This window comes from Giraffa tippelskirchi, chromosome 6, assembly GCF_054371585.1.
Source record: "Giraffa tippelskirchi isolate mGirTip1 chromosome 6, T2T-mGirTip1v1.2.pri, whole genome shotgun sequence".
NCBI classification, from domain to species: Eukaryota; Metazoa; Chordata; class Mammalia; order Artiodactyla; family Giraffidae; genus Giraffa; species Giraffa tippelskirchi.
The window spans coordinates 1,077,554-1,101,423 of NC_137280.1; the positions used below are offsets into that span (position 1 = coordinate 1,077,554).

A 23,870-nucleotide genomic window follows, 5' to 3' on the forward strand; every position below is an offset into this window, starting at 1 on the left:
ATATTTTGTTCAATTATCCTCCATTTATTCATGGAGTCCTATTCTACTTCTCTACCTAAAAGGTTGTCTTTTTGGGTGCAAGAATCATGCTGTTTATTTATTGATATTTTTTCCAATGCAAGCAAAAGCTGGCCCCACAGGCTCTCAATAAATATTTGTAGGCTGATTAACTAAAGATAAAATATAATCAGCAGGCATGTGTATAAGAAATTTTTCTGGGAGGAAAAAATTAAAAAAGAGTATATCTCGGTTCTTCTGAAATATGCAGAAGAAATCTGTATTCTATATATACATACAAGTATATAATCTTTTTTTTAAATTGAGGCATACTTGATTTAACAATGCTGTGTTAGTTTCTGGTATATTGCAAAGTGATTCACTTATATATACCCATTCTTTTTCATATTCCTTTTCATTATGGTTTATTACAAAATACTGAATATAGTTCCCTATGCTATACAGCAGGATCCTGTTTAATTTATACATAGTTCAGTTCAGTCGCTCAGTCGTGTCCGACTCTTTGCGACCCCATGAATCGCAGCACTCCAGGCCTCCCTGTCCATCACCAACTCCCGGAGTAGTATCTGCTAATCCATAACTCCTAATTTATCCCTCTCCTCCCCTATAATTTTAACTAATCCATAATAAAATATTAACTGCGCTTTTTAAGAAGTTCACACACTGCCTTCAGTCTTGTTTAAACTCATTTATCAGCTGCAAGGACTGTGACAGGCTTCTGTTGTGTGTGCCTCCGTGTGAAAAAGACAGCTCTGTGGCTAGAAGACCACAGACCCTTATTCTTGAAAGTCAAAGCAGAAAAATATGCTTTTGATGTTGCTCTCAGTACCCACGAGAGCCTTGGTGGGAGGAGAATGGCCCTCCCTCTGCCCGCCTGCGTATACAAGGGCTGCTTACCATTCGGACAGGCCTTTCATCGCTGCCAAGCGCCTCCAATGCCACTCTCGTTAGTCACTCACCACCAGCCCCACGGGACACGCGGGCACAGTGTTGCTCCCTGTTGAACAGCGCAGGTGCCCTCGGGAGGCTCAGAGAAATTCTGAGAGGGGCTTGCCCTCCCTAAGATAAATGGTGGGAGTCAGAGCTTGAACCTGAGGCTCTGGTGTTCTGCTTCAGGTCCTGGGAAAACCCACCAAGGTCCTCCTTCAGGAGAGCTGGGAGGCATCTGTCACCAGCTCACCACTTTAGGCTTACTCTCCAATGAATGTGGAGGCCCCTCAGTCGTGCCCGACTCTCTGCGACCCCAGGGACTATACAGTCCACGGAATTCTCCAGGCCAGAATACTGTAGTGGGTAGTCTTTCCCTTCTCCAGGGGATCTTCCCGACCCAGGGATCAAACCCAGGTCTCCTGCATTGCAGGTGGTTTCTTGACCAGCTGAGCCACCAGGGAAGCCCAAGAATACTGGAGTGGGTGGCCTTTCCCTTCTCCAGGGGATCTTCCCAAGCCAGGGATAGAACCCGAGTCTCCTGCATTGCAGGCAGATTCTTTGCCAGCTGAGCCACCAGGGAAGCTATCAGGGAGGCTTACTCTCCAGTGACACTGTTGGGTGCCTAGTAATGCAAGAAACAGTGCCAGACAGGGGAGAAACAGCCGTGAGAAGGACAAAAGCCCAACTTCCCTCGTGGGGCTGAAAGTCTAGACAGTGGCTTCCACAGGAGGAACCTAAGACCATCCTTTGGGGTGTGCTAGACAATACCAGAACATCTGTATTTATCTCACTTTTACAGGGATTTTTTTAACTTTCTATTTGGTGGGTATGTTTATGATATGCCTAATGCATCCATACAGCAGTCCATGGGTATCACAGGCAATATGCTGATGTTGAGGGGAATCTATACTCAAAATATCTGCACAGGTATGGACGGGCAAGCAGGACATTTGAAAACCGACGGACTGCAGGACAAGTTGGACTTTCCTGAACGCGCTATGACATGTCCCAGCTTCAAGTCTCTCTACCGTCTCTTTTCTCTAAAAGGCATCTATCTCCTCCCTTCACAGTCCTGCTTCCTGAGTAAACGTCTTCAAAACCCAGCTCAGGGGGCCCTCAGAGGCAAAGTCGGTCACATGTCTCTGCAGCTCCCACTATCCCAGAGGGATCCCAGACACCCGTCTGTCCCAGATCTTATTCTGCTGTGTCACAACCACCTACATTTCCAGCCCTGGCACTAGCTGGCGAGAATCTCTGGTCTGTGAGCTCCCTGAAGACAGGGGTCCCGTGGTTTACCTTTTGTTCTCAAGGACAGGACCATCACTGAGGCCTGGCACGTCAGGGACTCTCACATGCACGTGAGAAATTTATTCACAGCTGTTTTCTCTTTAATTGCAATCACCTTGAAGACAGAAGCTTCAGGAGGGCAATCACACAGAGCCTTTTCCTTCCTCCTCCGTCCCCTTGCGGAGAGGTGGGGCGGGAGAGCGCCCACACCCTGCTCTCAGACGCAGCCGCTGAGCCCAGGTCGGCAGAGAGCTTACAGATGGGCTGGGAGAGAGCGGTACTTCCAGAATGCTTTTACATCTTATTAATTTTTATCAGACTACAGATGCTTTACCATGCTGTGTTAGTTTCTTTTGTACAGCAAAGTGAATCCGTTATATGCATACATATCTCCCCTCTTTTTTGAATTTCCTCCCCATTTAGGTCACCACAGAGCACTGAGTTACATTCCTTGTGCTTATAGGAGGGTCTTGCTTGTCATCTATTTTACACACGGTATCAACAGTGAATAAACGTCAGTCCCGAGCCCTCTTTCATCCCACCCACCACTCTCCCCTTGGTACACACCTGACATGCACAGGGCATGTCAGTCAACCACGTTACGAGCGAGCCTTTGGGAAGACCTTCACTTAACTGTGACTGAGAGCAACTACGTCCGTCTCCTGGACCTTGTCCAGTCAACAAGCATTAACTGAACATCCATCAGGCACTGTAAGTAACAAGACGTACGCGGACTCTGCCTTCACGGAGCGCGCACTTCTGTAAACCTCACTTTCCTTGTCCCCACCACGTAAGTGAGTGAGTGAGTAAGGAACATTGCTCAGTCGTGTCCACCTCTTTGCAGCCTCATGGACTGTATAGTCCGTGGGATTCTCCAGGGCAGAACACTGGAGTGGGCAGCCTCTCCCTTCTCCAGGGGATCCTCCCAACCCAGAGACTGAACCCAGGTCTCCCACATTGCAGGTGGACTCTTTACCAGCTGAGCCACCAGGGAAGCCCACCATGTAAAGGTACTTTTACATCTGAGGGCCTGAAATGTGAAGACTCGACTCGCTGTGAGCACCGAAGTGGCGTGGCCCTCAAGAGCGGCTCTCCAACCGACTTCTTAAAATGTCACCCGAATGCATCAGAACTTAGTATCAGCTGTAAAACAGTCCCTTATTCAACTTAAGAGAGAGGCATTCTAAGCTTTCAAACATATTTCATCATCTTACCTCTTACCACTGAACACAACTTCAGTTGCCCTTGTTGGGGCATCAGCATTACAAAGATGAACGTGGGATCTGGAATCAAAAACCTTAAATCTGAGTTCTGCCTGCATCACTGAGTAACTGTGTGTCCTTGGCCCAAGTCACTTAATTTCCCTGAGCTGCATTTATTTTATCACTGAGCCAATTTTTTTCCATGTACCCATCTTTGTGGGGACATAACAACGAACAAGAACTTCAGTAAAGCTTCTAAATTTCTTCTAAATCAGAATAATCACTCAGATTCCTCCTAACTCACAGGTTAAGGATCAAGAAAATGTTAAGAAATCAATAAAATGACACATATACATTCTCTTACTAAAATAAAAAACAAAAATGCGGTTTACATGTTAGTTGTTGTGATTTGTATCACAAATACTTATCACATAAACTCAGATAAAGGAAAGAATTGTTATCATGGAATTTTTTAATATATTCATCTCACCCAGCAGGTGCTCTGAATTTACAGACCAAAGGCTCACAGTATGACTTCCTTCCATTTTTCCTGAAGGCATCTGAACCATCAACTAATAGGTGCTGTGGATCCACAAGGCTGTAATTATCACATGTAATAGCATCTGTGAAAGCTAAAAATATTAATGTTTGCGTGTCATCTTACATGCAATTGCAGGACTCTAAAGTGGGATTTTATGTTTGTCCCCAAATATGTAGCAATTTAAACAGCACACTGAAGTGAGAGGCTAGAAATACAAACAGACCAAAAATGTTAACTGGCTCATGATAGGACTGCATAAGGGTCCTTGTCCACGAAGAGATTTAAAACTGCACACGACCAAATGAATTAAATAAAACACCCTGCTTCTTATGCTTAATGTCAAATCTAAAGCAGAGAGAAGTTTAATTCCTAAAACCTCAGTTTCCCTATTTTTTAAGGAGGAAAGAGAAAAATGAAACTTCATGACTTCAAAACTGAAAGCAATTTCACTTTCCATAAGGGGCCAGTCAACAAGCATTTATTTATATTCTACCCTATTCCTAAACAGTGGAGATGCCACCAGTTTCAAAAATAGAATCACATGCAGCCTTCTACATAACAAATGTGGTTACAAGTCAAACACTTTCTGTATGAGTAAAGCTCAAACAAATTGGAGGAATTGTAAGATGATTATTCTATTCCAAGTAAAGTTAGTCTTTGTTGACACTTTGTAACCAACAATATTTTATATAAATATCCCCGACTCTGTGCTTTTAGCACAAAAAAAAAGAAAAAAGAAAAACTAAAAAAAATACATTCATGTAATAGGTATCTGTGATTTCTGTTAGATGCCTCATTCCTGGTACTAATTTCTTTGTCAATGATGGTTATGAGAACCCAAAACTAATTCTGGCTAATTTAAGCAAAAAGGGATTTTCCTGAAAGGATACAGAGGCTCTTACAAATTCGGCAGAAGGAAGCTTATAAACAGGAACTGTATATACAGCACTCTGAGAATATGCCTAAGACTCTCACTAAGGGAGCGGGGCCAACTGCTGGAAGGATTTCTAATCAGATAGGTAAGAAAGTCCAGGTGACGTTTAGGACCTCCGAGATGGACAGACACTGCAGGATATTTACTTATTTATTTGGCAACGTGGGTCTCCGTTGCCCCATGCGGAATCTTCCATCTTCTCTGTGGCATGTGGGATCTTCAGCTGCTGCATGCAGACTATGAGCTGTGACATGTGGGATCCAGGTCCCTCACCAGGGACCAAACCGGGGTCCCCTGCTTGGGAGCCCAGAGCCTCAGCCTCTGGACCAGCAGGCAAGTCCCTGCAAGATCCTGACACAGGCTAGCAAGTTTCTGTGAGCTATACAGTGATTCAAAGAATATAAACCACGGTTGTTTCATAACAGATTTGTTAGGTTTTGTTAAAAAAGGTTTTACAAAGCAAAACCTATTCCAATTGCTGATGACAAAAGACTTGTCTCTGAAAATAGATACTTTATTGAAGTGAAGTTCTTGACTAACAATTTAAATACACACAGGTTTCTGCATAGATGTAAAGCATTAACTTCTACAAGTTTATGGTAAGTGTCTAAATGAATGCGGATATGCCTTCTTTCCTATCTGACACACAACTTTTCCCACTAACAGGACACATGGAGATGAATGGAGAAAAAGCAGGTAATTCCTTCTTTATTCAGTTCCTAGACTAGGTCCTGAGACCAAGAGTAAGAATTAACAGGGGTGAGAAGAGTTGTAAGTGGTTAAAGTGCAAATCAGCTAAGTAAGAACTAATTTCTAATGTAATTTCTTGTTTAGTGCTATGAAGAATCCTGAAAACATATGTATACACACAAGCAACTGTTCAGTGAAGGGCAAAAGTGAAGAAAGTGCTGTATCACAGGAAAAGGAGACATTAAAGAATAATATGACCTTATAACTGTAACACTATGGTATCTATAGCGGCTGACAGAGGGTTGGGTGAAGGAAAAAAAAATATGCGAGAAACTAAAGTAAACATTTCACATTTGGTTAAAACAGCATTACAGTCTTGACCTGGCTTTTACTAAAAGGAATATGGGCTTTGGGGCAAGAGTGCTCAGAGCGCATAAGTCTACAGTCACAGACCCATGATTCATGGTCTCTGTGACGATGCCACAGGCCTTAGGCACACATGATGGGGAGAGTAATTAGAGAGCCAATAGTTTAGGATTCTATATGGCTAATTAAGTCTTTACTTTTTTTCCTCTCAGGATACTTGAAATTCTAGCATTAGGCCCAAATTTCCTGAGAGCTTAGAAAGTCTTTATACTTATTCTGCCTTGAATCCAAACTTCCCCAACCCTGAGAGTTTTGCATTCTTCTAATCCTAAAATCAACACCTAAAATACAGGACCTATTTTCCTACAAATCCAAAGGCTTGGTGTGAAAGATTCAGTTATAATCATTAATGCCTCATGCATTCCTACAAAGGAAAGCAGAGGATCTTAAAGGAAATGCCCAGCGCTGGCTGTTTCAGCGTGCACTCTTTGAGGGCAACAAGTCAAAATCTCTGTACTAGTCTATTTAAAGGATCTACAGTTAACTAAGAAAAAATCTACTCTAGCTCTAAACAGAAGTTGAGCAATCCCTTTGAAAAGTTCCAAAATAATATCTGGAACATCTTTTAATGTTTCTTGCATGAGATTCTACTGATCAATCTAGTTCTCACATGCAAAACATACATCTGGGGATATGCATCTTTTATGTCGCTGAGAAGTGGTAATAACTAAGTATCCTTCCAGGGCCCAAAATACGACCCAGTCGACTCACGTTCCAGAACTTCTGATATTTGTAGTTAATCCACAGGTGAAGTGCGTCTGCTGTTACCTTCACGTGAAACACACAGACTGACCCGGCACAGCACGCACACGCGCTCGTCAGAAGCTTCCTGGGAACGAGCCGTACACAGCAGTGCGGACAGCCACTGAGTCACACAACCAACCCAGGCTTTATAGCTCTTCAAGGTTCCTTTAAAAAAAAAAGGCATTTTGGCTGCACCGGTTCTTAGCTACAGCTCACGGCATCCCCGCTGGGGCATGCGGACTCTTGGTTGAAGCATGAGGGACTTGGTTTCCCAGCAGGGACCGAACCCAGGTCCCCACACTGGGGGCGCCGAGCCTTTCCCACTGGACCACCAGGGAAGCCCCTCTAGCTTTCAAATATTTCTTAATAAAATTTTCAATGCATTAATGCTGCTCTTCATCTTTTTCATGTGTGTAGACAATAAGTATTATTATATATCTAAGTTGAAATTTTGCCCAACACAGAATATTCAGAGGCAAGTCAAACTTCAAAGGTCCCAGCAAAAGGAAGCTGGGTATTGAGCAATTAAAAACAGGGCCAGAGGTTAAAAGACCTAACCGAGTTTGACTTTTTAACTAAATACCCTCATTTATAAAATAAGGTAAAGTTTAAAGTCCTCGTTTCAAAACTTCAGAGTAAGTCAAAATGCACTTGGCGCATTGAAATGCCTCTTCCTGGATTTTAGGCAGAGAAGTTCCGGATCTAACAAAGAATAAGGTGCCACATGTTCCCTCAGAGAGTGTGCAGAGAGTCCTCGGAAGGACTCAGCAGAATCTGTGGACGTCACCTGAGAGACCCACCTCAACCTGCCGGCTGGTGGGCCGCCCTGGACTGGAGCCTGCTCTCTCCCCAGCAGGAGGGGCTGCAACTTCAAAGCAGCCCTGCAGGGCTCCAGGGCAGGGTAGCTGGTACTTCCCAGCTCTGACTCTCAGGAGCCTGAGTTCACATTATTTGTAACACAGGGATAAGGCCACGCTTCCGCTTGTGTTACAGGAAGGCTGTGCAGCGGGGGTCAGGGTCCTTCCTGTGAAGGAGAGCCACGTGGTGAGTCAGGCCACTTCACCCTTACGCCCAACTCCAGAATAATGAGGGGGTGGAGGAGCAGGCGTCACCCCAGGAAAGGTGTTCTTTAATCCACACCAAAACCCGAGGAATTCACCTTCTCCCCCCCTCACTACACAAGGAGGACAAACATCGAAAGGGGTGCAGATCCCTGACGGATGTCTGTACGAGGCACTGGGTGGCTCCGAACACCCGTTCTAGGTCACAGGAGCAGTCCAGCAGGGAGAGCTGGACGCGCCCTTCAGAAGCTGCTGGACTTGTCTGGCGGTCCAGCGTGAAGTCTCTGTGCTTCCAGGGCAGGGGGTTTGATCCCTGATCGGGGAACTAATATCCCACACGCCCTGTGGTATGGCCAAAAAAAAAAATTAGAAGGTGTCGCCCTTTGCTGACACCTTCCATTCCTAAGCCTGAGGGGAAGAGGAGGCAGGAATGCAATCACCTTGACCCTCCTCCAGGAGGCCCATCAAACCCGTTGCAAGGCTCTTGGAGAACAAAACATCTGCCCTGCGAGAAACACACTTGCTTTGACTAATCCTGCTGGTACAGGAGGTGGTCCAGACCACACAGATTAGACACCGTTCCCCAGGCCTCCTGGGGAAATAGTGAAAAACATCTGCCTTCCAGCATATGCGCTTTTAAGCGACACACTGACTCTCTCAGATTTAACCTTTGAACACATCTCTGAATAGACCACCAAATAGCTCTAAGTAAGTGGTTTTTTCTTTTTTTACATATTGCACTATAATCTCCATAAAGGCCTATCTCCCCCAAAGCTACATAATTTAATATCTACTGCTATGCTCTTATCAAGAGGAGCATTTTTGACTACAGAGTAAAACAACAACAAAAAAAATTGTGGGTGTTCTTTTAAGAATGCTAGGCTAAATTTCATTTAAAAAATCTTTTTTTTTTTTTTTTTCACATAAGCCACCAATAAGGACCACAGTGATTTCCCCAAATGTATGTCAGATTCCCTAAGTATGACTGCAACGCTAACGGGGGCCTACACCTCACCAGCCGCACACTGAGTCTTGGCCACAAGCAGCTTTCTCTGGCAGAGGGCAGGAGATCAGCGAAGGAGCATTTGCTGGGTAGGCACGACATCAAAGGACTGAAAATGCTCCGATAATCCCCGAATTCTCACAGTGCTCAAACTCCACCCTGAACAAACATTCTTCCAGAACTGCTGACAAAGAGCCAAACTGACTTCCTCGCCTTCCCTGCCTTCCCCTTTCGGAAGGCAAGTTATCTAGCAGCAAAATCACCACCCAAAGTGGCGCCGCAGAGAGACAACTGAAGCGACTCCCTCTGGCTCATTAGGCTTGGAAATAATCAGAAGGTTTTCTCCGCCGGTGCACTGGGATCGTGGTTTCTAAGGAACCCCTGGCCCTAACCACTAAGCCTCCACTCGAGAGGCATGATTGTAAATCATGATAAAGACCTGAGTAATCACACTCTGCTCTGCTTGGCGTAAAGCCCTGATTCTTGCCAAGTCGGCAAATGGTGAACACGTGGACAAATGCACTGGGTCCGAGCCCAGCTTCCCAGGTTCCAAGGACCCTTCTCGATGGGTTTCTCCGGAGCGTCTCTCGTTCGCAGCCAACACGGGCACGAGAAAAGTCCCAACTTAGATCACAGTCCCTGTCAGGCCTCGAGGACGAAAGGTGTGCTGCAACGGCGCACACGCCACCCGCTCTGAAGAATAAAAAGCTACACTCACGCAGTTATTATCCAAGAACCAGAAGAATAAATTTGGATTTATTTTTGTTACTTATCTTTATGGCAAGATGCGATACTAAATGGTTGCCAAAGTCGCTATTGTGAAGTCAATGCAATCGTGCAATGAGATATAAGCTTAAATCTTCCTAACAGTGGCAAAAAAACCTGCCTTCTCGATCGTTGAAGGTACCTCCTATTTCCAATTTCTGAAGAAGGCAGGGGAAACACTAACAAAATATACTGAAATGTAAGACCTGAAAGACCTTTCTTAGTTATGTAAGTAACGAACATTTTTGCAGCTTCCCCAGAAAGTCTGCAACTTAATTATTCCTAAAGCAGCCGTGCTTAAACAAAGAGATGACTTTTCTACAGCTTTGGTTGGGAGTCCTTCTGGGTGGAGGTGTTACTTGGAAAGACATCAAAACCCAAGTGATGCAAAAATCATTCTCGGCAATTTGAACCTGAGCCACCTCCAATTTAGTCATCTGTTGAGAGTTCTATCTTACTTCTATTACTGAGCAAAACCCAAACACCAGAGGCATCTCTTCCAATTCAGACCACGGTGAGGGGTGGGAGGTGAGGGAGGGAGCATGTGGGTGGTGAGCAGGCGACCGTCACGGCGGGGAGGTTTAGAGGGAAAAGGGCTTTGAAATCACTAGCGTCCAGGATATATGCCAACATCTCCTGCGTGCCTGCTCAGTCACGTCCAACTCTTTGCAACTCTATGGACTGTAGCCTGCCAGGCTCCTCTGTCCATGGAATTCTCCAGGCAAGAATACTAGAGCAGGATGCCATTTCCTTCTCCAGGGGGTCTTCCGGGCCCAGGAATCAAACCTCCTTCTCCTGCATTGGCAGGTGGATTCTCTACCACTGAGTCCCACCAATGTCTCCTAACCTTTCCCAAATTGTACCTTCCTGTGGTTTTTCTGTGAGCAATTTTTCTTCTCTATAAGCTCCCTATCTCCCAACTTTATTTCTCCTAAAATTTGGCCTTAATGACATCATACACTGTATAATTTTTTTCCAGTGTTTTCTCATCACTGAGCCCAAGTAATCTTTTATGAAGGACTCTGGGCTTATCCCCCTAACACTCAATGAATCCTCCACCACAGTATGGCAGCTAGGACCCCACCTGTAACCCCAAAGTGGGGAGCAGGCCTCCTGCCCGACTTAAGGCAATCAACGTAACACCATCCTTCCTGCGGCGACACTGCAGATGGGTAAGCCAGCGAAGGACTTTGCTGTCTTAGCGTGTCTTAATATCTTGTGAGTCAAGATGATCCAAGAACATGAAAGCCCCTCAGAACTTCCGTAGATGGTTGACGGCAGGCAATCCCCTCTTCGGTCTTTTTTCTCTCTTTCTGGCCGTTGCCCGTGGCATGCAGAACTTCCCTGGCCAGGGAGCAAACCTGAACCCCCACAGCGGGAGCGCACAGCCTCCCCACTGGGCCCCCAGGAAGTCCTCTCTCCTGGATCTGGACTGGCGCTGGTGGCCACCGTCAGGGCACAGAAGCAGCCTTCCTGAAGGCAAAGTAGAGCCCAGAGAGGCAGAATCAAGAGACCTAAAGAGAGACAGACCTGGGAGTCTCACGTGACGTCTCCTCACCTCTGAAACTCAACATCACATAAGTCAAGAAATTTCCTTCACTGTTCAAACCACTCCAACTCATCCCTCTTCTTATACCGTCCCCATAAGTTATTTAAATGCTTGCATGTTTTTCCCCTCTCCACCTGGCTTAGTCTGTGACTTGAAGGCAAGAGGATGGGCCGCACTTCTTGACAGTTTACAGAGTGATTTCCATACTTGTTTGCATCTAACAGAAACCCTGAGGGCCTGGATTAACACCAAGCTCCTGTATTTACTGCCCATGTGATTTTGGTCAAAGTGCTCATGCCTTCGTTTCTTCCATTTAAAAATAGGGATAATATAGAATTATCAGGATTCAATAACACAGTGCAAATACACGCAGATGTTGGAGGTAAAAGCTCTGATTCACTCACGTCCCTCATATGTGAATGTCCTTAAATACTCTATGATAACGTTTGGCTCTCACAAGTATAGTGGCAGGGTAAGTGTCTTCCATCATGGCAACCAAGGTTTATTCATCCTCTCCCATAGAGACAGGTCATACCCACTGTTAGGTTTGACTATCAGAGTCTACAATACAGTCATTAACAAAGTAAATTCTAACAAATGTGACGGAAAATGAATCCTGGTTATGCATCAGATAACTGTCTTAAAACCTTATCTCTAAATTGAGTCTTGTGTTTTTAAGAAGAAAAGAGTACAAGTAGGAGCTTTGGTGAAGTCTTATTTTATCAAGCTTATTATAGCTTAACTAAAGATGATATAAGAGGCACTTGGCATCTCAACATACAACAGTTTATGTCACCACACGGAATAAACCTCTGGCTTTTGCAGTGAATACATTAGGTGAAACTCATTTTCATCTATGGGAATGTTAAAGAGCAAAGGTAAGTAGAATTTCTATAAAAATACTCGATGAAAATAGGATACAAGTTTACCCCATTCTCCTTTCCTCCTGGAGAAGAGGAAAGGAAAGTGAAACTCGCTCAGTTGTGTCCAACTCTCTGCAACCCCATGGACTATAGAGTCCACGGAATTCTCCAGGCCAGAATACTGGAGTGGGTGGCCTTTCCCTTCTCCAGGGGATCTTCCCAACCCAGGGATCGAACCCAGGTCTCCCGCATTGCAGGCAGATCCTTTACCAGCTGAGCTATGAGAGGAAAGGAATCGGGAAGGAAAACAGGATTTCTACAATTCAAAAACTCATGCTTTACTGGCACTTTCTGTGCCTAAAAACAGAGTCAGTTGAGTTCACTCAGTCATGTCCAACTCTTTGCGACCCCATGGACTGCAGCACGCCAGGCCTCCCTGTCCATCACCAACTCCCGGAGTTTACCCAAATTCATGTCCATCGAGTCAGTGATGCCATCCAACCATCTCATCCTCTGTCATCCCCTTCTCCTCCTGCCCTCAATCTTTCCCAGCATCAGGGTCTTTTCAAATGAGACAGCTCTTCACATCAGCTGGCCAAAGAATTGGAGTTTCAGCTTCAACATCAGTCCTTCCAGTGAACACCCAGGACTGATCTCCTATAGGATGGACTGGTTGGATCTCCTTACAGTCCAAGGGACTCTCAAGAGTCTTCTCCAACACCAGTTCAAAAGCATCAATTCTTCGGCGCTCAGCTTTCTTTATAAACAGTGTACTAACTTTATAAATAGAACTGCTTTTTTGATAGAAAACTAACCCAGGATACTCAATCGAAAATGTGCCAAATCCTTTTAAGATGGAAAAACCAGTCCTTTCTTAATATATCTTTTTTTGCAAATTTGCACATTTATACCCTGGTGGTTTAGTCGCTAAGTCATGTCCAACTCTTGCGACCCTATGGACTGAGCCCGCCAGGCTCCTCTGTCCATGGAATTCTACTGGCAAGAATATTGGAGTGGGCTGCCATTCCCTTCTCCAGGGGATCTTCCCGACGCAGGGGTCGAACCTGGGTTTCCTGCACTGCAGGCGGATTCTTTACCACCTGAGCTGGAAGCCCCCATTTATACGCTGGTTGTTCTTAAAGCAGCACCTCATCATACATCTCTGCACTACCCCCCTCCCTGCCCCCCTCGCTTTTGTTTCCTTTTTTGTGGCCACACCATTCATAGTGTATTCCTCCAGAATTTTACAACTCATTAAAAAACAGCGACACTTCACACAAAATAAAAGTGCAGGCACTAAGGTAACCATGATGAAAACAGGACGGCTGGAGACGCGGCTCTGTTGCTTAATGAGAGGATGATGTTCACGCTAACACTTTGTTTCTCATGCTTGAAGTTGTGACCGGAGACGCTTCTGAGCCTTTTGAACGAGCATCCTTCAGAAGGCTACCTGGTCTGCCATGGAGCGCAGAGTTCGGCTCGTCGGAGCTGTACCAACTTCAGCAGCCAAGGGAGAGCTCCCAGAGCTGGACGATCACAGGAGGGCCCAGGACCTGAGTGGGTGCTGGGCCACGGTCTGCCTCCATGACAGGAACCTCGGGGTAAACACCAGAATCAGAAATCTGTAGTACAAGTATTGCAGGGAGACAGTGTCATCAAGGTTAAAGCAAATACCACACGCCACCAACACTAACAAAACCACAAGCAACAGCTCAAGGTTCCAAGGGGAAAGAGCTGGGCCCTGCTCTGATGACGCTAGCGGCCAACTCCCCGCCCCGTGCAGCTGCCGTGGGCTTCCTCCAGCTGGAGGCCTCGGAGTCTGTCTGCTCCTGCTACACCCTGGCAACAGCTGCTATCAGCAAACTGCGCGGATGAAAGGCCATCTTGTCCCCCACTCCCCGGCATGTGTTCTTTCTCCATCTTGCTTCTCCTCGTCACCCTTAAAAATATTTGAAAAGCTACAGCAAAGTGACTCTTCGTGCAGACCCGGTAAGTCCCTGCATCCAGCGTGGACCATCTCAGCCCGGATGAGAGCAGTCCCATCGCCCTCACTGGCAGCGCCGCGGGGCACGGCTGTTTACCAGCCCAGCCCCACCGTAGCCTCCCAGCGTCTGACAATCCATAAACGTCGCAGACATAAGCCTCCCAGTGTGGTTAAAGCTGGTAACACGGGGACAGGGGTCCCAGACCTGGAGCCCACCTCTCTCCTTAGCGCGTAATGAGGAACAGAGGAAACGGCAGACAGACAGCTGATACTGTTCCCCGCATCTTTTCCTCCTCACTAAACTCAGAGACACCAACCATTTAAGAGCCACTGTCTAATAGGGATGTGAGTCCGACCCAGATAAATACTAGAAATTACAGGAGAGAAGAATCATCCATCACCTCTTATTCTCTTCTTTTGAGGGGTAGTCATCTGACTTATTTTCAGGTTTATTGATTCCAAAGTTGTCAGAAGGCAGGCTCTAAGTACCAGCACTGGCCTTTTAGAAAAGTCATCACAAACATATTATTCACAAGCAACACTGCCGTCATTTCAGAAACAGGCTTACATAAGTGCAGAGAAGTGTAAAATAATCCCACAATCATTTACCGAGCACACACTGTCTCCCATTTGCACGAGGGTTCCTGCAAATGACAAAGCACCTTCCCAGGCTCCCTCTCCGGGAAAGAAAGGAACCTTCTGCTGAGACTGCTGCGTGCCGGGTCTGTGCGCTGCCCCCGCATCCAGGGGGCGAAACGGAAAAGACACTCATGGAACAGGGTCTGTAAACGGGAAAAGCCTCCGGTCCAAAGGCAGCTCAGCTCTACACACAGCTCCTCCGCCCGACCCCAAATACAATGACTGCATTTTCTAAAGCTCCCCATCTTTTTTTTTTTTTTTAATCTGAACAGGTGGTAATTTCCCAGACGCCAGGATATCTTCTCTGCTGTTTAGGAAAATAAAGGCATGTTCCTTCCTTTTGGATCTCTACATTTCAGTAGGAGCATCTCGGCAGAAGCTTTCCTGCTGTTCCCTTTGGTTACCACGTCTAGTAGAGCTAAGCGTCCATACTGATGGACACCGATAGGGGCTACTCTCAAAGACCTTCTCTAAGCCAGCACTCCTCAACCTTTCTGGCACCAGGGATCGGCTCCGGGGAGGGCAATGCTTCCATGGGGCCCGGGGGGGTGGTGGTGGAGGGTGGCTGGTTTGGGGATGACTCAAGCACCTTACAATCATGGCGCTCCTTTGAGAACCTAGTGCCATTGCTGATCTGCAGGAGGTAGAGCTCGGTGACACGAGTGATGGGGTGTGCATCGTGAGTGAGGGGCGTGTGCTCAGTCACTCAGTCGTGTCCAACTCTTTGCGGCCCCATGGACTGTAGCCCGCCAGGTTCCTCTGTCCATGGGATTCTCCCGACAAGAATACTGGAGTGGGTTGCCATTTCTTCCTCCAGGGGATCTTCCTGACCCAGGGATCAAACCCTGGTCTTCTGTGCTGTAGGCAGATTCCTCAGCGCTGTGAGGGGTGGGGTGGCTGTAAACACAGGTGACACCAGGCTCCTCTGCTACTGCTCACCTCTGGTGGGCACCCCAGTCCCTAACAGGCCACAGACGGTCCTGGTCTATGGCCGGGGGTTGGAGACCCCTGCTCTAAGCCAATCTTCAAGTTCCTTAAGTTCAAAGTTCAATAAAATGAACTACAGTTGACCCCTTCTGAACTGCTCAGGTCCACTTATATTTGACTTTTTTCAGTGTAAATATTGCAGTACAACACAAGTCATGGTGAGTTGAATCTGTGGATGGGGAACCAGGGATCAAGAGAAAGTCTGACTGTAAAGTCGTGCTCGGATTTTCGACTGTGCAGAGGGTGGGTGCTCTAACCCCTACATTGTTCAAGGGTCAACTGTATTTCTCCTTGTTCTACTCTGCATCTCTGAATTCTGTATCTCATATCTACTTTATGGTAGATTGGCCTTTGGTTCCACCACCTGACTGTTTACCTTTAGTTTGCATACTGCGTTAACACTGGCAAAGCAAATTCAGAAAAGCTACTCAATATTGATTTAACATGTTTTTATGAACAAGGCAACAGCAAGCCTGTGGGAGTCTGGAAAGGCAGTCTGTTGTAGATAAAAGGCAATGATAGCAAACAATTTGAAAGAACTGCAATTTCCTACAACTTAGCTAAAGCTCACTGCCTAGTAAATTGCTTTTAGGGACCCAGCTTCAATGGTTGGGTGAGATTTTTGTAATTAGCATATTTAGTCTAGGTAGATGAGCATAACTGAAAAGCTTAAAGCATTTTCCTTCTTAATCAAGCATTCCTCATCACGGTCCTAATTCTCCTTCCCACCCACCCATCCTCACAGCTGGCAAAACAGTGAACTGTAATATATCTTCCCATTAAAATGATTACAAATTCAGAATGAGTGGAGTTCAAATTAAGTTTTCAAGACCACATGGCAAGGAACACCTGGTTTTAAAGTTAATGGAGAAAGTGACCATTCTGTCTTGTCAAGACATAAACACTTCTAGAAATTAATTAGCTTTTTCCCAGCAGAAGGGAAAAATCATTTGTCTCCTTGCTTGTTTGCAAAAGTTATCACACTTTGATAGTCTTATACACATGATTCTGTTTTGCATTAGTCTCATCCTGACACTCGGAGAGGGCAATGGCACCCCACTCCAGTACTCTTGCCTGGAAAATCCCATGGACGGAGGAGCCTCGTGGGCTATAGTCCATGGGGTCACTAAGAGTCGGACACGACTGAGCGACTTCACTTTCACTTTTCCCTTTCGTGCACTGGAGAAGGAAATGGCAACCCACTCCAGTATTCTTGCCTGGAGAATCCCAGGGACGGCGGAGCCTGGTGGGGTGCCGTCTGTGGGGTCGCACAGAGTCGGACACGACTGAAGCGACTTAGCAGCAGCAGCAGCAGCATCCTGACACTTCATAACCCTCTAAATTACTCATTGGAGACACGGTTAAACTGAGGTCTAGCATTTTGCTTAAGGGCAAGAACTCTCAGCTCCAGCACTTTCTTGCTGAATAATCTACGGCCAGTTAGCGCACCTGCTCTGTTCCTCAGTTTTCCCATCTGTAAAATGAGGAGAACAAGCATATCTTCTACAGAGTAGCTATAAAGCTTACAGGCATACATATATATACACACACTATAGATTCCTAATACATAGAAGCACTCGGAAAGTCTTTAGCAGATAATAAATGCCATATAAGTAGGTGACACTAGTGGTGAGGAACCCACCTGCCAACGCAGGATATATGAGAGATGCGGGTTCGATCCCTGGGTTGGGAAGACCCCTGGAGGAGAGCATGGCAACCCACTTCAGTATTCTTGCCTGGAGAATCCCATGGACAGAGAAGCCTGGTAGGCTACAGTCCATGGGGTCGCAAAAGAGTTGGACATGACTGAAGCAACTTAGCATGCACACACAAGTATTACTGTCATTACTATCACACCTACCATTACCACAGAGAGAACAGGGATATTCTATGGGGTTCTTTAAATGCTCCTTTACAAACCACTTTCTTGCTAAGTATTTTTGGAATTAACCTATAGCAGAAACATAAGGTGGATTTTGGATGCTGTCATTAGAATGTCATAATTACGGCTGCATGGCAAATTTCAAGATAAGAGATTTATACATAAACATAAAAAAGTAATGATTTTAAGTTATAGTATGAAACCTCACTATCATGAATGATTTACATATAGTTCAGTTCAGTTCAGTCACTCAGTCGTGTCCGACTCTTTGCGACCCCATGAACCGCAGCACACCAGGCTTCCCTGTCCATCACCAACTCCCAGAGTCCACCCAAACCCATGTCCATCGAGTCAGTGATGCCATCCAACCATCTCATCCTCTGTCATCCCCTTCTCCTCCTGCTCCTAATCCTTCCCAGCATTAGGGTCTTTTCCAATGAGTCAACTCTTCGCATGATGTGGCCAAAGTATTGGAGTTTCAGCCTCAACATCAGTCCTTCCAATGAACACCCAGGACTGATCGCCTTTAGGATGGACTGGTTGAATCTCCTTGCAGTCCAGTTCAGTTCAGTTCAGTTCAGTCGCTCAGTCGTGTCCGACTTTTTGCGACCCCATGAATTGCAGCATGCCAGGCCTCTCTGTCCATCACCAACTCCCAGAGTCTACCCAAACCCATGTCCATCGAGTCGGTGATGCCATCCAACCATCTCATCCTCTGTCGTCCCCTTCTCCTCCCGCCCCCAATCCTACCCAGCATCAGGGTCTTTTCCAATGAGTCAACCCTTTGCATGAGGTGGCCAAAGTATTGGAGTTTCAGCCAAGGGACTCTCAAGAGTCTTCTCCAACACCATAGTTCAAAAGCATCAATTCTTCAGCACTCAGCTTTCTTCACCGTCCAACTCTCACATCCATACATGACCACTGGAAAAACCATAGCCTTGACTAGACAGACCTTTGTTGGCAAAATAACGTCTCTGCTTTTAAATATGCTATCTAGGTTGGTCATAACCTTCCTTCCAAGGAGTAAGTGTCTTTTAATGGCTGCAATCACCATCGGCAGTAATTTTGGAGCCCCAAGAAATAAAGTCTGACACTGTTTCCACATCTATTTCCCATGAAGTGATGGGACCAGATGCCGTGATCTTAGTTTTCTGAATGCTGAGCTTTAAGCCAACTTTTTCACTCTCCTCTTTCACTTTCATCAAGAGGCTCTTTAGTTCTTCTTCACTTTCTGCCATAAGGGTGGTGTCATCTGCATATCTGAGATTATTGATATTTCTTCCGGCAATCTTGATTCCAGCTTGTGCTTAATTATCTTCAAATTAAGAATGTGCTGAGACAATTTATGGCATGTTTTCTCTGTGTTGTATCAAGAATAATAGTGTAAAAAAAACAAAGAATAATACTGTAAAAAGATATATGCAGGAACCTCCCTGGCAGTCCAGTGGTTATAATGTGGCACATCCAATGCAAGGGCACAAGTTTGATCTCCGGTCAGGCAACTATGACCCCATGTGCCATGTGGCCAAAAAATAAATTTAATAAAACAGAGATATATGTAAAATATCAGTCCCATCTCATCTGGTGTGATTCATGCTGTTATCAAGTTAATGATAAATATCCCTGCATTCTTTGGCCAATCCAAAAAGAGAGCAGAAAGCTTATTTGAAAAGTTTTCATATTTTGTCTTTCACCACTCTGATGTGTCATCCAAACGCATCTGTGTAATAGTTTTATTGAGACATAATTCATACACCACATAATTCACCCACTGAATGTACACAATTCAGTGGTTTTTAAGCATATACACAGAGATACGTTACCATTACCGCAGTGAAGGTGAAAGCATTTCATCATCACCCAGAGAAGCTCTAACCCATCAGCAACCACCCTCCACCTCCTCCCGCCTCCAGAGATCTGCCTCTTTTGGACGCGTCATGTAAGAGGAGTCACAGGTCAGGTGTCCTTCTGCATCTTCTCTCACTCAGCCTAAGTCAAAGTGCATCCACGCTGCGGCATATGTCAGTACTCTGTCCTTCTTACTGCCGAATAACACTTCTTGTACAGACACATCACACATAGTGACCCATGCATCAGCTGACAGACACTTGAGTTGTTCCTGGTTTTGGTTACTAGGAAAAATGCTGCTCTGAAAATCTGTGTACAAATTTTTATATAGACGTGTGTTTTCATTTCTTTTGAATATATACCTAGGAGTAAAATTGCTGGGTCACATGGTAATTCTATGCTCAGTCTTTAAGGAAATGCCAGAATGATTTCCAAAGTGGCCGCATCATTTCCTCTTTCTACCAGCATGTAGAAGGGTGCCAAGTTCCCCAAAACCTTGCCCACACTTGTTATTGTCTGTCTCTCTGACCGTAGCCGTCCTGGGGATGTGAAGCGTATTCAAATACGTTTCTAAGACACGAAAACCTGGGGCTCCCCTGGTGGTTCAGTGGGAAAGAATCCTCCTGCCAACGCAGGAGATGCAGCTTCGATCCCTGCTTGGGGAAGATCCCACACGCCGCAGAGCGACTAAGCCCGTGTGCCACAAGTCCTGAAGCCCCCACAGTGAGAAGCCTGCTCACCGCAACTAGAGAAAAGCCCACACAGCAAGGAAGACCTAGCACAGCCAAAAATAAATACATAGGTTAAAAAAAAAAACCCTGCTCTTGTTAAGGTCATCACTCAAAAAAACAAAAAGATTTAAAAACCTGCAAGGAAGTAAATCTTTTAGGACAAGAGAAAGCACAAAGAGATTGGCAAAACGATTCCACAGTCAGGCTAGAAAAGAAAGCAGAATATGTCTTTAAATGTTACTCAACTTCATATCCTTACGCAACCAGCTGCCCTTACCAAAGTGTCAGGATTGTGGAGCCGGCCCTCAATTTCACTTCTGGAGCTTATAATAATCATAGCAACCACGACTCTTGATTTATTGATTTATTTTACAAAGTTCCTTCCCACATTATGCCCAATTTGATCCAAAACCACAAATCTTACTTGGAAGAGTATTATTATTCCCATTCTGCAGGCACAGTCACTGAGGCCCAAAGTGAGTAACTGACTTCTAAACATAGTTAAAAATAAATACATCATCCATATATGAAACATCCATATATACATTCATAAACAAATGTGAAATAAATAGCATTCACAGAGCTGGACCTGGAAGCCAAATTCTGCATCTCCAATCCCAATCATAGCGCCTCCTTTCCTCATCACTTTTATTCGCTTCATCTTTGATGATCCAGAAAGCAATGGAAAGGAAGGAGAAGGAAGAGAGCAATTCTGTGTGTGTGTGTGTGTGTGTGTGTGTGTAAGGCAATTAGAGGCAGGAAGCCTGGACATGACAAAGTCCCCACAATCAGCCTGTACGGGAGCACTATGTGAAAACATGTTGTGATAGTGACAGCAAGGAGGTTTGTCTCCCTACTCCTTTGTGTGAGGTTCCTCCAGTAACCAAAAAGCCACTGGCGTGCACGGCCACTTAAATCCCTAAATTCTGAATATCATATTATCTGTATTTACAATAGTATCTTTAATTACATACACTAGTCATTCAAGTATCTGAGGAATTGCTGTGTACTTGGTACTCACCACAGTGCTAAGACGGTAGAGATTTTTAAAAAACAACGATGACACGTTTCCAAAGTAAAATTAAACAACTAACATTTACTAAGTCTTTTACATGTAGCATCTCCTCATTCAATCCTCACAAAATCCCTGCAAGAGAAGGGAAACTGAGGCACCGAGAAGTTAAGCAAACTGTCCCCAAGTCACAGGACTAATAAATGGTGGAGCCGGAATCAGAAGCCCCTGCAAGCTGGTTCTAAACCGGTGTTCTTAGCCAGCATGCAGGCCTTCCTGCTAGATCTGGCTCAACTGGAAGGCACGTGGGGTGATGCAAGGCGACCAATAACCTCATTAACTATGGCAACCACCAGCTGAATGCTCCTTAATACTTGAAGCCCAGAGGAAAGTCATCAACCCTATGGGGTGCTTATCTTGCCTTTTCACAGGTGAGGAGACAAGCCCAGACAAGTGAGTTAACTTGTCCAAAGTCACAGAACCGTCACACTAAGGCTGGCATGGTGCTGACTGCATCACAGGTACTGCTCCAAGCACCAACTCAGCTATTTAACCCTCATCCCAACACCATGAGGTAGGTTCCATTATTAGCAGTCATTCCTAATTAAGTAACTTGTCCAAGGCCTCCTGCATCAGTAAAAGTAGCAAACCCAATTCACGGAGCTTTAAAGTTTTCCTCAAAACAATTTAATGTTGACTCTTGGCAACAAAGTAGCTGCGCAGAAGTTCAAACCCAGGTCTACCTGACCCCAGTGAGAGAGACCCCTGTCTTCCTACACTAAGCCTGCCGCAGTGCAGAGGGGTGCAGGGAGAAAGAGGGGAAGTGCTCTGGGGACCCCCCTAAGGATGGGGCAATTACGCATGTTTGAAGGAGAAAGCTCTTTCTGGAGACAGGCAACATGCAATATTTTACGGTTTTTTTTTTTTTATTATTTTTTTCATTATTGAGATGATAGTTTGAGCATCCTTTGGAAAACAATCTTTCATAATGTGATGTCTTTTTTAAATGTCTTTTTTATTGTGGTAAAAGTCACATAATCTAGAACATACCATTTTAACCATATTTCTTAAAAGGAAGTGAAATGTACCCAATTGAGCTGATAAATTAAAATGTTAGTGTTTCAAGTTGTATCAGAAAGGCTTTGATTTTTGTTTTCAGTTAGAAAATCTCTTGATGGAAAAGAAGCTTTTATTCTGTTGAATTTTGGCTATACATTAAAAACCATCAAGGAATAGAAATGTGCGATTTGCCTTTCATAACGTTAAACTCAATTAATTCGGACCTCCAATATTTACTTCCTCAATCCAAGAGCAGCAAGCAGAGTGGTTACCAAACCTTTAGGGATCTTTGCAAGGGTCTCTCTCCTTTGGTTCTGAAACTAGCGTTTTATTCACCAAAACGAACCTGGAGACTCAGGCCAACAAGGAGAAGGCAGAGGCGCGCACGCCGTCTGATGGGACTAGCGGCCCACATGCAAGGGGCTCTGACGATAAAGCCAAGGAGTTCTGTTTTCCCTGGCAAATCGATCTATGACCACAAGCCCAGCAGCTGCGGAACCCGTCAGATCGTCAGTACAACCCTCAGAGACGAATCCAAGGACCGCGATGGGATGGGAGTGACGGGGTGTGAGCCCGGGGCCCCGCCGGTGCCGGGCGCGGGGACGCAGTCGGGGCGCAGCCGCCCGGGGCCAGCGCGCTCCGCCCGAGGCGTGCGCGGGGAGCGGGCGGGACCCGAGCCTCCACGCCCCTTGAGGACCCGGGCGCCGACCCACGGGCGCGTGCGGACGCCGGCACAGGCACGGGGTTTCCAGCCTTCGGTTTGGCCCCATAAGGACCTTGCGGGGGCGCCGTGGTCAGCCCCGCTTCACGGACGATGACACCGGGGCTCAAGGCAGCGACGCGAAGCGTGCACCTTAAGTGACGGCGTCGTGGGCTGGCTGCTTCCACCCGGAGGAGCGCGGCCTCGGCGGGGCCGGCTGCGGGCTGCCACGCGCCCCTCGCGCCCGGGCCAGCAAACCCCGGCGCCCGGGCAGGGGCGCGCGCCACCCGCGCGCCCACAGCCGGAGCCTCCAGCCGCCCCCGCTCCCCGAGCCCCTCACCGCCCCGCGCGCCCCCTGCGCGTCCGAGCGGCAGGGGGCTGCAGGAACGGGGCTGCGGTGAGACCGGCTGCGGGCTGCCCACGCGCCCCTCGCCCCGGCCCGGGGGCCCGGCTGGCAAGACCCCGGAGCCCCCCGCGCGCCCGCCGCCCGCGCCCGCGCGGCCGCAGCGAAGCCGGGGCCAGTGGAGCCGCGGGCGCGCGGGCTGGCGGCGCCCCGGCACGGCCCCCCGCCTCACCGCAGCTGCTCGCCGGTGACCAGGACCTCCGCCATGCGCTCGAGCTCGCGCTGCCGCGCCCCGCCGTCGCCGCCGCCGCCGCTGCCGCCCCCCTCCATGGCCCGCGCCGCGCCCTCCGTCTCCGCGGTCCGCCGTGGGCTCGACTCCGAGCCCCAGCCTGCCCGCACTGACGCCGCCCCCGCCATCTTTGCTGGGGGCCATGCGGAGCTCACACGCCATTGGCTGCCGCGGGGCGGCGGCGGGCGGTGCCCGGAGAGCCCGCCCACCTGGGGGCGTGGCCGAGCCCCGCGTGGCCGGGGGGCGGGGCCGAGAGGGAAATATCAACATTGGCAAAGTAATGTCTCTGCTTTTTAATATGCTGTCTAGGTTGATTTCCTTTAGGATTGACGGCTTTGCAGTGCAAGGGACTCGCAAGAGTTTTCTCCAGCACCATGGGGTAA

The 23,870-nt window shown here is 46.8% G+C and overlaps 1 protein-coding gene across 2 annotated transcripts in view; it reads right to left on the reverse strand.

The window, feature by feature from the left end:
* Nucleotides 1-23,625, reverse strand: part of DEPTOR (DEP domain containing MTOR interacting protein) — a 153,947-nt gene extending 130,322 nt beyond the window's left edge. Inside the window, exon 1 of one of the 2 annotated variants that reach the window (XM_081504805.1) lies at nucleotides 23,431-23,625. In XM_081504805.1, the coding sequence (XP_081360931.1) occupies nucleotides 23,431-23,615 (185 nt within the window). In that variant the 5' untranslated portion in view covers nucleotides 23,616-23,625. The remainder of the gene's footprint in view (nucleotides 1-23,430) is intronic. The other variant, XM_081504806.1, reaches the window with a different exon arrangement.
* Nucleotides 23,626-23,870: the final 245 nt, after the last annotated feature.